Source organism: Penaeus vannamei, chromosome 19, assembly GCF_042767895.1.
Source record: "Penaeus vannamei isolate JL-2024 chromosome 19, ASM4276789v1, whole genome shotgun sequence".
Lineage (NCBI taxonomy): Eukaryota > Metazoa > Arthropoda > Malacostraca > Decapoda > Penaeidae > Penaeus > Penaeus vannamei.
In genome coordinates, this window is record NC_091567.1 from 36,065,359 (window position 1) to 36,080,358 (window position 15,000).

The window sequence follows — 15,000 nt, forward strand, 5'->3', positions numbered from 1 at the left end:
ACACACACACACACACACACACACACACACACACCTTCGCTTCCTCTTTTCCTCTCCTTTTAATTCATGCCTCAGCAGAAACAATAGTATTATATATTACTTGTGCTTAGACGCTGGATTGCTGCAATTATGCTAATGTTGCAGCGCCAAAAACAACGACAGCAACAGCAACAAAAAACATAAATTGGCCATAAATGCTTTTGTTTGCGTTAAAACATTTGATGTGTGTGTATCACGTTATACATACACGCGTACGTACATGGATACAAGTACTTGTTTGATGTTTGTTGATCATATATGGATATATACGTTCGTACATACATACATAGGCCTACATACATACATATATAGACCTACATACATAGGCCTACATACATACATACATAGACCTACATACATACATAGGCCTACATACATACATACATAGACCTACATACATACATACATAGACATACATACATACATAGGCCTACATACATACATATATACATTGTCCTACATACATACAAGTACTTAACATGTCTTTGATAATGTGTACCGACCCTGTCCCGGGGAGAGTTGCCAGCAGCTATTAACATGTTCCGTCATGCCATAATTGTGACACACCCGATAAGGTCGAGGCGATACGGCTATCTCCTCGGCTGCAGCCTAAGGGACGAGGAGAATTAAGAGAAGTCTTAACCTTAATGGGTATTCGGCGGTCAGTGTATGCGTGTGTGTGTGTGTTTGTGAGTGTGTGTGTGTGTGTGTGTGTGTGTGTGTGTGTGTGTGTGTGTGTGTGTGTGTGTGTGTGTGTGTGTGTGTGAGAACCCGCACAGCCCGTTGAAAATCCCGCAAGAAATTCGGCGCCGCAGGAGAAGTGTGTTTACCTTGCCAAGGCGGACGGCAGTTGCGGTCAGTGAGGAACCGCTGTGTGTGGGGGTGGGGGTGATGGGGCTAAGGGGGGAGCGAAACCCTAGTCCAGATACGTTTACCTGGCTCCCCCCACCCTCCTCTCCTACCTCCACGCCTGCCCCCTCCCCCGTCTGCCCCCGGCGAACACCTGCTCTGCCGCCTCTGTCCCTGCCCGGAGGGCTTCCCTCGCTGCCCAGCGCCGGGGCCTCCGCACTCCGAGGGCGCCGCTGTAACCGTTGCGACGGGTGGAATGGGAAACTGGGGGTCAAGGCTGTGGGATGAGGGCGGGGGAGGGGAGTGGTTCACGTTCTCCTTATATTGTGCAGAGAAAGATAGCGCGATGTGGTTTCTTTGGCGGCCTAGATGAGTTAAGGAGGCGAAGCAGGGTCTGCTCGTGCTCCTTGAGGTGATGGAGTGGTCGAGGCTAACCCTCCTCTGAGCCACCCCACTCCCCTGCCCCACTACCTGTGCTCTCCGTTTCACGCGCTCGGAGGGCGGCTCGCTCGCCCACGGCGCGTTTCCGTTAGAACCCGCCTCTGCCTAGCTTCACGACTTAAAACACAAGCTTCATGTCTCACAAGTCTGCATTCTTCCCCCATTCTCCTTCCTTCCCCTATCCAACCCTTCTCTCCTTCCCTTCCCTCTTCCTTCTCTCCTTCGGCGGAGAGAGCCGAGGTTGAGCTTCAAATATTGAGGGATCGGAGTCAAGTCGACGATTTGAGTGGAGAAGTCGAGGCTTCTCTCGGCACCGCGCGCCGCCCGCGTGGAGATGGTCTCTGTTGTCTTTTTGTTGTGTTTCTAGAATTTGATTTAACTTTTGGAGGTGAAAGCAACGAAGCGAATATTGCAGTGGTAAGACAGTACATGGTAGCACCGGGCAGTGTTGCATACCACCACATGAGAAAGATGTGTTAAATGAATCGATCAGTGGGGGAGACGCCGCGCTGTTGCCGCGCTTCGCACCTTTCTGGCGGAGACGTGGCAACAGGTGCGGCGGGGGAGGGACTCACCTTATCTAATCTCTCACTTTACTCACTTATGGAAAGCCACTTGTGATCAATTCTAATCTTCGTGTAAACAGTGTGGTGCATCTGAAGAGGATGTGTGGGACGGATAAGGCCCAGAATCCGGATGTAAGTGCAGGAGAGTGGCAGTTGGCAGTGTTATTGATTCTAGATTTAGGCAAGTGCATGGACCACGGGGCTGTGTCCTAGTGCATATGGGGAGATGTGGCCTGGCTTGTGGGTGGAGGGGAGGGGGGGCGACAGATGTCATGCAGAAGCTTTAGAGTTCACGGAGTGAATTTGAATTGAAAGGTAATAGGTGCCACGGGTGTGTGTATGCGCGCGTGTGTGTGAGGGTGGGTCGCAAGGTAGGGAAAATATTACTTTATTCACTCAGTCACTTGTTCTCCCTCCCTCCCACACGCCTCCGGCGGCAACAAGCCCCTGCCTCGCCCTCAAGGAGCAACATGTTTGGCCGCTCTCTTTCGCAATGCAAATAGCGACGTCGGACATCGAAAGGCGTCTTATTGCTCCGTCTTAAAGCCCTCCCCCACCTCCCGAGATTGCAGGCGGCGCGAGGAATCTCTTCTTCCTCGTTTCAAGACGCTGAATAATAGAGAAACGGTAATTCTAAGTCGCTCTATTGGCGATCGATGGGCATTACCTTAGAAGTTACTACATAGTCCTCGGGGGGGATGGGGAGAGGAGGGGTTCTGCCCGCTAGTTAAGGCGAATTCATAGGAAATCGATAGCGTAGACATGCAGGCGTTTCCCAGAAGAACTGTGGAGTCGGTAGCGGAGGGGCGGGCAGCCAGGAGTGGATTGGGAGTGGGGTGGAAAGAGGGAGGCGGGGCAGGTTGAGGGGGGGAGGGGAGGCTTGAGTGGAAGGCTGGAAAGGTTCCTTGCTGGCTGGGGGAGGAAGAATACAAAGGAACGAGCGATGGATACAAAAGCAGGTAAATTGCTAGGGATTCTATTAGAGGTTTCCTAGGGGTGGGGGGATTGCCATGAAAAAAGCGAGGGCGATTACAAGAACTGTAGATGCGCCGTTACTTATGCAAGTGGGAGGGGGCAAAATGTAAAATAGGGGAAAACAAGAACGTAGATTTAAAGTGGAGTGAAGGCCCGAAAATAAAAGTGGAGCGCCACAAACATGAGGATTTGGACCCGCGAGCGGAGGAACCTGAGTGCAGGCATAAAAGAGCGGCCGGGTGCAAGCAAGCAAGAAAACGGCACATGAGAACGCGAGATGTTAGGGTACAAGCAGGGCAAGCATAGAACGCAGAGCAGGGAGAATTGGGAGAGCAGGGAGGGGCGAGGGCCAATAAATCAGGAAGGATAGAGATAGCCAGCAGGGAGGGAATCGTCCGTGGCAGGAGGGAGGGTGAGGGCGAGGATGAGGGCGAGGGTAAGACCCGTGCACCTGCATTGAGAGCGGTCTTGCTGGACACAGCTGGATGCAGTTGTCGTGATTACGTTCACGAGAGAACATGAGTGGCTGTGATGCAGAGAGTGAGTGTAGTGGGCGCCTAGTTAAGGGCGGCCGAGGTCCCCCGGCGCTGGTCCTTCGTGCCTTTTGTTTGTTGGGAAGGCTCCTCGGCTCCTCGGCGGGCGATAAACGGGAATGGATGTGCCTGTGCTCGTCCAGGTTCGTGTTGGCGCAGTTTGTACGCGACTTGTTTTCGCCGGCAAAGGTGAATGTCGTGGAGGCTGGGCCCGGTATTAGCTGTGTTTGTTCTCATGCTTTTTTTTTTTTTTTTTTTACTTGTTTATAGGATGCTAGCCCTGTTTGTAGCATTATAGGACTTCGCATTTTATCACCCACGCTTTCCCTTAGATGAAATCATAGGAATGTTACAAGGGACGTATTTCACGAGTCTCACGGAGTCGCCAGCGCTTGCACTTTCTTCGAGAGTAAGCGAGCATCAGTTCCCAGTTTTTAGCATCTGTAAACAATTAGCTCCCCCTTGCAATATTAAAGAGGATTTTTTTTCTTCCTTTCTTTCCTTTATGTAGCCGGTCTCCGTTGTGTGCAGAGGCCATGTGGCAATGATCTAGGATATTCATGTTTCCTGCAGCTTTAAAGAGCAACATAGACGGGGCCGAAGCACAAGGGCGAGGAACACTCCGCTGCAGTGAGGAAAGGCTCGAGCGAACGGGCGTTGTAGGAGGCCTCGGCGCAGGGCACTCGGCTCTCCCTAGTTCTCGAGAGATCATGTCGGAAGGGCCGGAAGACCGAAGGAGGGTGGTGGGGGAAGGGCACTGTGACCAGACTCGCGTCTCGTGACCAGTGAATCGGAAGTCTTCAGGGCAGTTGTGTACAGACTTGTATACTTGTTGCGGTGTCTTTCATCCAGGGTATTGTTTACCAATTTCTAGTCTGACATGCACGTCTTGAGCCTCTGGACTACCAACCACAAAGGCCTACCCCTTGCAATCCTTAGAATAATTATTGCCTTGCCATCTACACATACCACTGCCACTACCCATACCACCACGGCTGTTGCCACATTCACGCTACCCACACCACACGGCCATCCCCATCACCACGGCGTTCACCACTCATATTGGTGCCGCCACTCGACGTACTCCTGCCAATCCCAGGACGTACCCGGAGGGGGGCATGAACCCCAGTTTGGGCAGCGCTGGTCGAGTTAGTTGGACGATGGACCCACATCTCGGCCGCGCTTCCCCTCCCCCAAGGTTTTTCGTTTCTCATTGCTCGTTAGGGACAGACAAGGAGCCAAAGGAATTGCAAAGGGGGAGGGAGGGAGGAAGGAAGAGTAGATAGAGAGGTGGATTGAAAGGAGGGGAGGGGGGCTGCTTTGCCTATCTAGTCTTAGGTCGCCAGTACACCGCTTGTGTTCCTCCCTTGTTCGTAAGCGCAGGTGGTTTTGTTGCAGCTTTCGTGCAGCCTTCGTGCGGGGGCGAGATGCTGCGTCGGGAGTGGGTTCCAGACGAGAGGTTCTTGTGCTGACGCGGCCAGGGTTTCCTTGAGGCTGCGAATGTTGCTGAATAGCGGCGCTGTGCTGGCTTTTGGCGAATCGCTTCTATTTATACTTTGAGTCCCGTTTGTTGGTGTAGGGATGATTAGTCGCTCAGTTGATGCTAAGATCTTCATGTCACGAATGGTAACTAAAGTACATGTCATGGTATATTGTGACACCGAGTCAATAGACATGAAATCACGGTCACTCCATGTCATTCCATATACGCTCCCTTTCTTTCTTTATTTATTTCTCTTTCTTGCTCGCTCTTTTTCTTGTTCTCTCTCTCTCTCTCTCTCTCTCTCTCTCTCTCTCTCTCTCTCTCTCTCTCTTCTCTCTCTCTCTCTCTCTCTCTCTCTCTCTCTCTCTCTCTCTCTCTCTCTCTCTCTCTCTCTCTCTCTCTCGGAAGCGATCTGCTTCGTTCTTTTTCTCCTATAATTTTGGACTTGCTTGTCCTTGCTGAGAATGGATTAGTGCAGATGATGCTATTCGAATGGTTTGGATTAATTAATGTGTTGTAAGATCGCCTGGGGATTTTTTTTTATTCCTAGAAATAAGGCTAGATTTACGCCGTTTTCGAATGACGAGGCTAATTTCATCCTCTAGTATCATATCGAGAGTGAATTCACCTGTTCTCAGAATGTTAAGGTCCTCTGTCTCTTGTTCTTGGAGTGGAGAGAGCGAATTCACTTGTCAATGGAACACTAGAATGAATCCACGCAATACAAGGGCATATAGTATAATAATATAATTAGGCTAAATGCACCTGTCAGTAGAATGTGTAGGATGGAATCGTGTCTCCTTAGAGCGGAAAGAGTGGGTCCACTTGTGTGTTAAGTGTAACTTCGTGTGGTTGATGGAGACATTTTTCATATATCCTGCAGCCCTGTCCCTTTCATGTAGAATAGGTTAGTGTTTTCCGTTATTTTTCTCCAGTATGTAATATTTTTTTTTACCAAGAAATACTTTCGAAAGAAGTGGCGCAGGTAAGAAACTCCACACGTGTTATTTTCTGTCATTTCCTGTAAGTCCCCTTGTGCTGTTGTCTGCATTATTAGGTAATAAGCCAGTCTCCCTTTTAGACACTCAGGCGTCCCTGGATTAATCTTGGACTTCCGGTAGATTAGGTGGAAGGGATATTGACATGAGAGTTGGGAAATAGTTATATTTGGGTCATTTTCCGTCCTCATAAGACCATCCCATGGCATTCAGAGTCATGACATTGCATGCATTATTGTCGTATTTTTATGCTCGTTACTCTTCTTAGTCACAGACATTTTGTTTCAGACTTGGTTGTATGGGTTCTGATCTTGTATTTACGGCGACGAAAAGGAAGGAAGGAGATAAGTTGGGATGGAGAAAGAAAGGGAGGAAGAAAAGAGGAGAGACGGAAGGAGGCAGAGAGTTGAGGGGGAAGAGTGAAATAGGGGTGTATACATATTCATCAGTGTTTCTACAAGTTTACAATCGTGGATTTAAGTTTGTTCTTTCTCCATTTACCTCCCCTCCCTCCCTCCCTTCCTCCCCATCCCTCTCTCACTCCGCTCCCCTTCCTCCTCCCTTCCCCTCTCTCACGTCGCTCCCCGCTCCCCCTCCCCCTTCTCTCCATCCCTTCCCACCGTCGTCGACAAAGTGCAATTTATGACGTCGGGGAATTGGCTGTGTTCCTTTTGTTTTGATCGTCGCCGTCCTCCTCGCATTTTCCTTGAAGTCGCGGTTGCGTCCTGAATTCGACTGTCATTGTCTCTGCTGGTCGTAAACACTGCGTTTCCAGGGGATATCTGTGTAGCCTTTCCTCTGCCGCTTTGTGTGCCACGCAGTGTTCAGACATGCACAGACAATACATTGCGCGCATACTGACAGGTATTGTATAGACAATTATACACAGAGTAAAAAAAGAAAAAAAAAACTATCGTACGTTGTTTGCTTTTATCTCCGTTTGTCGCCAGTTATCCGAGGTAATTTGGACGATTGTTTGAGCGAGTGAGCTGTAACTGTGTTTTGTGTTCTTGGGTCCCTTCCCTTTTTTCCTTACTGTGTGATTGCAGCATTTGATTTTTAGCGACATTTTAGTTCATTTGATAACGGTTCGTTTGGGTGTAGATGGTGGGAGAACTACCTTTATTTCCTGAACTCCCTTCCCTTGCAGAACTGTCCAAAGACCTTGTTATGAAGATACGTCACTGTTTAAGCGAATTGGCATTTCTGATGACGATCCCTGCGTGAGTCTCTGAGCGTGTCCCAAGTGTTTTCCGGTCGTCATTCAGTCGTGGCCCGGCTTCCGTCGCCTTTGAGCGCCTTATCAGCTGTCACCTGGTAATTATGATGTGTCACCGGGGCGGCCTACCTACCTACCTACCGCGGGGTGTGTATCTGTGTTTGTGTGGATGTGCGTTGGTGCGCACGCGTACACGTATGTGCGAGCACCCCTTCAGACGTGCGTGACTTGGGTGCATTAGTTCTTATCAGGTCGTGTCCTAATGAGCTTACCAGCCGTTTCTGCCACCTTCGAATGATGCCGCACCAGTGGTCCGGAAATCAGGCTGCCACATATCGCGCCGATAATGAAGTTGTTTTGATCGTGTTGATAATCCGTGCAACGTTGATTAATTTTTGTTTCTTGTTTTCCGCAGGTGAGTTGCGGGAGCTGTGGAGGGATTCCCACGGGCGACCAGGTAAGGTTGGACCGGACATGCCGTGCTGTGATTGCTGATGTTGTATGCCCCTGATGCCCTGCCCTTCGCCCCTGCCCTTCGCCCCTGGCTCCCCTGTCCTCTCCCACTCACCTTCTTATTTTCCTTCCTCCCCTCCTCCCTTTCTCTCTACTTTGCTCCTCCCCTGCGCGCTCTCTGTCTCTCTCTGTCTCTCTCTCTCTCTCTCTCTCTCTCTGTCTCTCTCTCTCTCTCTCTCTCTCTCTCTCTCTCTCTCTCTCTCTCTCTCTCTCTCTCTCTCTCTCTCTCTCTCTCTCTCTCTGTCTCTCTCTCTGTCTCTGTCTCTCTCTCTCTCTCTCTCTCTCTCTCTCTCTCTCTCTCTCTCTCTCTCTCTCTGTCTCTTCCTCTGACTCTCTCTCTTTCTCCCTCTCTCTTTATGTGTGTGTGCGTGTGCGTGTGTGTGTGTGTGTGTGTGTGTGTGTGTGTGTGTGTGTGTGTGTGTGTGTGTGTGTGTGTGTGTGTGTGTGTGTGTGCATGCGCGTGTGTGTGCGTGCGTGTGTCTGCTTGTATGTTTACTTCTGTGATTGATTAGCCTTTTTGAGAATGCGTCCCAGAATTTTCGTCATTCGCCGATGTTTCCCTTGTAGTTCGACTTTCCTGGTGACAATCCTCAGCGTGCATCGCTCGGCCGTTCGTTCGAGCAGTCCGAGGACGAGAACGTTTAGATCCGCCCTCGACGGCCTTTGTCCTAGCCGTGTCAAAGACCGGCATTGAGGACGTGGCTTGGTGAGAACGAGAAAAAAAACAAAGTAGTGACAACAGGATGAGGTTAAGGATTTGGAGAACTTGGGCGGCAAGGTCGGAAGTCGCCGTGATAACAAGCGGGTCACACTTGACTGCCCGTATTTTGACGAAAAGGAGTGTCTGTGTGGTGCACACGCATAACTGATTAGGGCACGGAGGAGAGGATAAGATACGAAGAGGGAAAGTTAATATATGTGAAAGTAATAATAATGTCACAGAACAAGCTCGGTCTTGACGAATAGGATGTGGTCTTGTGAATAAGAAACAAAGGGAAACTGTTCTTGGTGAATTCATGATCAGGTTGCGTGGTGGAATGCGCCGGACTGCGAAACAGGTTGAGGCTGAGATAGGAAAAGAAGGAAGTGACGAAGACACAGACCAGAGAACTTAAATCCTTGGAGAGACAGAGCCGGTCGTGGCAGTGGCCGCTCACCGTGCTGCGAGAAGGAAATACGAGTCGAGTGGGGGACAGACAGAGACAGACCAGACCGAGAAGGAAGTGTCACGCTCTCACGTCCCGCAGAAACTCATTTTCGTCCCGTGATGAGATTTGCGCGCCGGTGGATGATGCTGGCAATCTTGGGATTGTGACATGGGCTTCATAACTGCGCAAGATGAGACCGAGCTGGCGGTGTTGGCGATGCAAGCGGCGCTCGGTGGTCGCCAACCGAGAGCCTCTTGGCGACCTCTTGCCATGGGGCAGGCGGTGAGGAGGGGGGTCGGGGCAGGGAGGGTGAGTGGTGGTGACAAGAGGCAGGGGGAGTGGTAAGGGACAGGGGCAGGGGGCGGGGTAGAGACATGAGCCCAGGATTGGAAAATAAAGAACTGAGGCGGGAATCAAGTCCGTAGGAAGGGGCGTTGGGCCGAAATTCCAGTCGGCGATTTGGGGAGTGCGCGAGCGAGGTCGTGCAGGAATGACAGCAGGCGATTTAGCAACGGTTTCTTTTGCAAGATGCAGCGACAACGGGAGGAAATGGCGAGTCACGTGGTAATGGCGGCGGGCACATGCATCCCTCCCCCCTCTCCCCTCCCCTGCTCCTCCCTCTGGCGCCTCGTCCCCCTTCGCATCCCAATCCCAGTGATGCAACCCCGCCGCCCACCCACTATCCTCGCATGTCCTTAAAGCCCGTGGCGTCCTCCTCCTCGGGTCTCCATCTCTGTACCCCCCCCCCCCCACTCGCCTGTTCTCTGCCGCCTCTGCCTGCCTTTGCCGACGATCCCTCTAACCAGGCTCTGTCCCCTGCCCTGGTCTCGCTGTCTCCCTCCCTCAGCCTCCCTCCCCTCCTTCCCCTCCCCGCCCCTCCCCCTTTCCCCTCCTCCTCCTCCCCCACCGTGGTTGATTGTGGGCAGCGGGGCTTTGTTATCCCTGTTGAGTGCTGTTCATTACCATGTGCGCGGAGTCGTGTTGGTGGTTGTTGGTGCGAGGTCGTTCTGCGCGCAAGACATGGCTTTAGTGGCGCCCTTTTGGAGGGAGAGGGCGGTTGGGGCGAGATCGCAGACGCACAAACAAGCCGCGTCGTGGATGAGCGGTTCCTGTGACGTGCGGCCACAGGCGGGCGTCAAGTTGATCGCCTTAAAACATCTAGTTTGCTTGTTCTTCGGAGCGGTCTTTGCTGTCCCTCTCTTTCATTCCTTCTTTACCAACCTTTCCATTTTCAACTTTCCTTCGGAATCTCTCGCGGCGTCGTCGCTCTTGTCGGCTCCGACCTCGAGGAGCCGCGTCCCGGGCCGGCGCTTACCTCGCCAACGCCCGCCGCTTCCCCTGGCAACTGTCGCCCTGCGTCCCTCCTGCTGGCCGCGGAGGAGGGGGTCTGCCCGTGCCCTGCTCCCCTACCCTGCTCCCCTACCCTGCTCCCCTTACTCCCTGGCTCCCCCTCTCCCTCTGCCTCTTCCTCTCTTCCCTTCCCTCCCTTTCGCATCTTCCTCCCTCTCTCCCCTTTCCTCCCCTTCCCCTCTTCCTTCACCCCTATCCACCACGTCGCTGCTCCCATTATTGAAATTGGCCAATGTGATCAGAAGGAGCGACCAGATTGCACACCTCGGGGCCATCTGCTGCGTATCAATTCTCGGGGCCATCATCCGGGTCGTTAGTGCTTGTAATGTATGTATGTGTGTGTGTGTGTGTGTGTGTGTGTGTGTGTGTGTGTGTGTGTGTGTGTGTGTGTGTGTGTGTGTTCGTCTACATGATATATACATGCATGTATGTATGTATGTGAAGTGTTTTTTGTATGTATGTTTGGTCTTTGCCTCTTCTCCCCATGCTCATCTTCGTTTTCATCCCTTATCCTTTCCCTTTTCGCCCGCTCCCCCTTTCCTTTTCGTGTTCACGCAAGAGCCCTCAAACGCCTCTCTCGCCCCCTGATGCTAACCCGCAGGTAATCGAGGCTGGCGGCACTGTCGAGGGTCGTGGGCGGCAAACCCAGGTGGTCATGGGCGGTTTAACCAGGTGGTCGTGGGCGGCATACCCAGGTGGTCGTGGCGGCACATCTTACGGGAAGTGGCTAGCTGGCCACGACAGTCGGGAGCGCATGTCATGTGCCCCTGTTTATCCCTCATCTGCCCTGTCAAGGATAGGAAGGAGAGAAAGAGGGAGAGAACAATTTGCTCTCGTAACATAACCAACATAACCAAAAACTAATTACATTCATTTTGACAGAAAAGAATACATTACAAATATGATTCAAATTATAATGTATTATTATTAGATTCAACATAATACTTGAGTTACATCAAAGAATATTTTCATGGCAACATACTATATGTCTATTTGTGGATGAATATAATTTCACAATGTTGCTTCACTAAACTTGGTTAAATAAAGACTTGTAGAAAAATACTTTGAACCAATAATCTTTAAAATATTCGTATTGATATAATCCCAGGTATATAACGCTACCATTCTCCATTATATATATTGAGTAAAACGTAAAATAAGAAATAAAGAAGGTGAGTACTCAAAAAGCTAGCAGGAACACTTGAAATGATCAATTTGTGCAGTTCCTTGAGTCCTCTTAAGAACTCTTTGTCTTGACATTGTTTTAGGAAATGTTGTTTAGCGATTTTCCCAAGACGGGGAGCGATATTGATTTCCTCATGTGAAGGGAGAGCTCGAGTCGAGCCTGAGGTAGACGAAGTAGATTTTCATCCGCCAAGCCATCATGAATGCCAAGACGTAAGGTAGATTAGGACTTCAGGAAGAAACTAAAGGAAGGAAGGGCGTAACAAGAGAAAGACGAGGACAGAGCGAGGTAGAGACAGGAAGAGATTGGAAGGAACGTAAAGCCGTTTTTAATGTTGATTGTAAGTGGTCGGCTGGATTGTATGCAATAGATTGTAGATGATTGTGTGGATTTGTTCCGTGTGAATGGTATAGCTTTTTTGTTCTTTGATCTTCTCCCTACCCAGTGGCCGCCAGGAAAGCATAATTCACGAGGGTGTATTATTAACAGAAGTAAAACCAGCTTCCTCGAGCCGCCCCCTCCCATCCCCCTCCCCCTCTATCCCGTCCCCACTCCCCCTTGCAGCCCGAGGGCGTGAGCTTGCTGGTCTGGAACGTCCTTGCTGCAGTGGGCGGCTGCAGGTCACTTGCAAACTTGTTGCTGTATATGGTGGCGAGAGACGAGCGCGTGGGCGTGGGCGAGGCCGTCGTGCTGGCCGCCTCCTGGGCCTCCTTCGCGCTGAATTCCATCACGTGGAACGCCACCACCTTAGCCAGGCACTGCCGCGAGCGCTGCCTTTTGGGCGTCAACTCCGCTGCTGATTGCAATTTGTGTGCCAGCACGTGTGGAGGAAGTTTACTACCGTATTTATTACTGGGGCAGTTGTGGTAACTTCAAAAATGTACTGAAATGTACAACCACATGTACTTCAAATGCTATTAAAGGTAGCCCAAATCTGCCATTATTACGAACACCGCGGCTGTCTACCGCTGCCATCTTAACTGCCAGCGCCACTGTCGCGCCCGCGGCGTGGATAGCGGCGGCCTCTGTCTCCATAGCAGTCGGCCCTCCTTGTCATCCTCCTCCTCGTCGCCGGCGCCGCCCCCTGCCTGCCTTGACCTTTCTCGCCTTCCTTGCCTCTCTTCCGCCCCACGCACACCCATTTTGACATGCATTGATGGGCAAGGAAGGATGGGGAGGCAGGATGATGAGAGGGGGGGGGGGGATTTGATTTGATTAAAATAAGCACAATGGCACTAATCCTATCCAAGAAAGACCAATGTCTGCATTGAGATTAATATAACCAATAAGTTCTGGTCTCTAGATAGTGATATTTGATAGATATAGGATGCAGTTTTCTTGCAACAAAGTAATATGTACGGCGCCTTGTACAATTTGGTATGAAACTGGCTTTGCCTACAAAACTGCAAAAAGAGAGAGTGAGGGGTGTGAAAGAGAGTGGGTGAATGAAGGGTGTGAAAAAGAGGGGATGAGTGAGGGTGTGAAAGAGAGTGGGTGAGTGAGGGTGTGAAAGAGAGGGGATGAATGAAGGGTGTGAAAGAGAGGGGATGAATGAAGGGTGTGAAAAAGAGGGGATGAGTGAGGGTGTGAAAGAGAGTGGGTGAGTGAGGGTGTGAAAGAGAGGGGATGAATGAAGGGTGTGAAAGAGAGGGGATGAATGAAGGGTGTGAAAAAGAGGGGATGAGTGAGGGTGTGAAAGAGAGTGGGTGAGTGAGGGTGTGAAAAGAGAGTGGGTGAGTGAGGGTGTGAAAGAGAGTGGGTGAGTGAGGGTGTGAAAGAGAGTGGGTGAGTGAGGGTGTGAAAGAGAGTGGATGAGTGAGGGTGTGAAAGAGAGTGGGTGAGTGAGGGTGTGAAAGAGAGTGGGGGAGTGAGGGTGGGAAAGAGAGTGGGTGAGTGAGGGTGTGAAAGAGAGTGGGTGAGTGAGGGTGTGAAAGAGAGTGGGTGAGTGAGGGTGTGAAAAGAGAGTGGGGTGAGTGAGGGTGTGAAAGAGAGTGGGTGAGTGAGGGTGTGAAAGAGAGTGGTGAGTGAGGGTGTGAAAGAGAGTGGGTGAGTGAGGGTGTGAAAGAGAGTGGGTGAGTGAGGGTGTGAAAGAGAGTGGGTGAGTGAGGTGTGTATGTGAGAGAGTGAGAGTGAGTGAGTGAGTGAGAGTAAGAGTAAGAGTAAGAGTAAGAGAGAGAGTGAGAGCCAGAGAGAGAGAGAGAGAAAGAGCCATAGAAAGAGAGAGAGAGCGAGAGAGAGATTGCCTCGTACCCCGGAGCCCAAATCTTGGGGCGCGGGGCGGGCGGCGGTGCGAGGAGGCTCGTATTGCTAATGGGCGTCGGTTCGTTGCATTTGTGGCGTGACAGCGGCCGGGCTAACGATGATGGAGGAACGCGGGTTTAACAGGTGGCGATGAGGAGACTGGGGTGGAGGCGAGGGAGGGGGGTGAGGTGAGAGGGTAGGAGGCAGGGAGGGTGGAGGAGGAGTTGTGAGGGAAGGGGAGGGGCGTGAGAGGGTGGGAGGATGAGGGATGCCTGAACGGGAAGTTAGTTGTTGAGGAAAATGATTGTGAATTGATGAGGCGGCTCAATAAAAAGAGGAAGGCAAAAAGCAAGAGTGGATGTTGGAAGGCAAGAAAAGGTGCAGAGTGCAAGGACGCTTTGTAATTAAAAAGTACGAACAGGTAATAACGTGGAAGGTCAGCGCGGCTCGGGCACAAACGTAGACGCACACACGCACGCACGCGCGCGCAGACCCTGGGCATCCAGCGGGACTCCACCCAACGCTGCCTTGTGACGCGGCCGCCCGTGTCGCTGCCCGCCCGCGACGCCTCATTGATCCTTCTACCACTCCTCCTCCCCTCTTCACTCTTTCTCCCTCATTCTCTTTCTTGTTCCCTTTTATTCTCTCTCTCTCTCTCTCTCTCTCTCTCTCTCTCTCTCTCTCTCTCTCTCTCTCTCTCTCTCTCTCTCTCTCTCTCTCTCTCTCTCTCTCTCTCTCTCTCTCCCTCTCTCCCTCTCTCCCTCTCTCTCCCTCTCTCTCCCTCCCTCTCTCTCTCTCTCTCTCTCTCTCTCTCTCTCTCTCTCTCTCTCTCTCTCTCTCTCTCTCTCTCTCCTCTCTCCTCTCCCTCTCTCTCCTCTCCTCCCTCTCTCTCCTCCCTCCCTCTCCTCCTCCCTCCCTCCCTCCCTCCCTCCTCCCTCCCTCCCTCCCTCCCTCTCTCTCTTTCTACCTCTCTCCCTTTCCCCCTCTCCCTTCTATCTTCCATTCCCCCTCTCCCCTCCCTCTCTTCTCCCCCTCTAATTCCCTCTCCCTCTTTATTTCTCGTTTTCTTTCTTTCACATTCCTTTCCTCCTCCTCCCACTCTTCTCCCATACCTCTTCCTTCTCCACTAACTCTCGCAACATTCACCAAGACCAGTGCATTTTCCAGCTGCTTCTTGGCTTCATCTGTGACGCGGGCAGCGGCAATTAACTTGAGTCACGAGGATATAAAATGATTTCGGAAGTATGGAGAGACATTCAAGTCAGCGGAGACATTTAAGCGAACCTTGCTGCTCCTGCCAGTTACTTCTTGGCCAGATTGGACGAAAGTCACTATTATTTCAGTTTCTTGCCTAGCTCATTCTCCCTCTCCCACTGCCTCTCCCTCTCCCACTGCCTCTCCCTCTCCCTCTGCCTCTCCCTCTGCCTCTGCCTCTGCCTCTGCCTCTTCCGCTTCCTTT

General features: G+C 51.4%; 1 protein-coding gene across 4 annotated transcripts in view; it reads left to right on the forward strand.

Moving 5' to 3' along the window:
• PlexA (plexin A) overlaps positions 1–15,000 on the forward strand; it is a 245,027-nt gene that overhangs the window by 5,915 nt on the left and 224,112 nt on the right. For 2 of the 4 annotated variants that reach the window (XM_070134287.1, XM_070134288.1), the window contains exons 1-2: positions 1,980–2,027; positions 7,519–7,560. The exons of the other annotated variants lie outside the window; for them this stretch is intronic. In XM_070134287.1, the coding sequence (XP_069990388.1) occupies positions 1,995–2,027; positions 7,519–7,560 (75 nt within the window). In that variant the 5' untranslated portion in view covers positions 1,980–1,994. Of the gene's footprint in view, positions 1–1,979; positions 2,028–7,518; positions 7,561–15,000 lie in introns of those variants that run through there. 4 annotated transcript variants of the gene reach the window in all.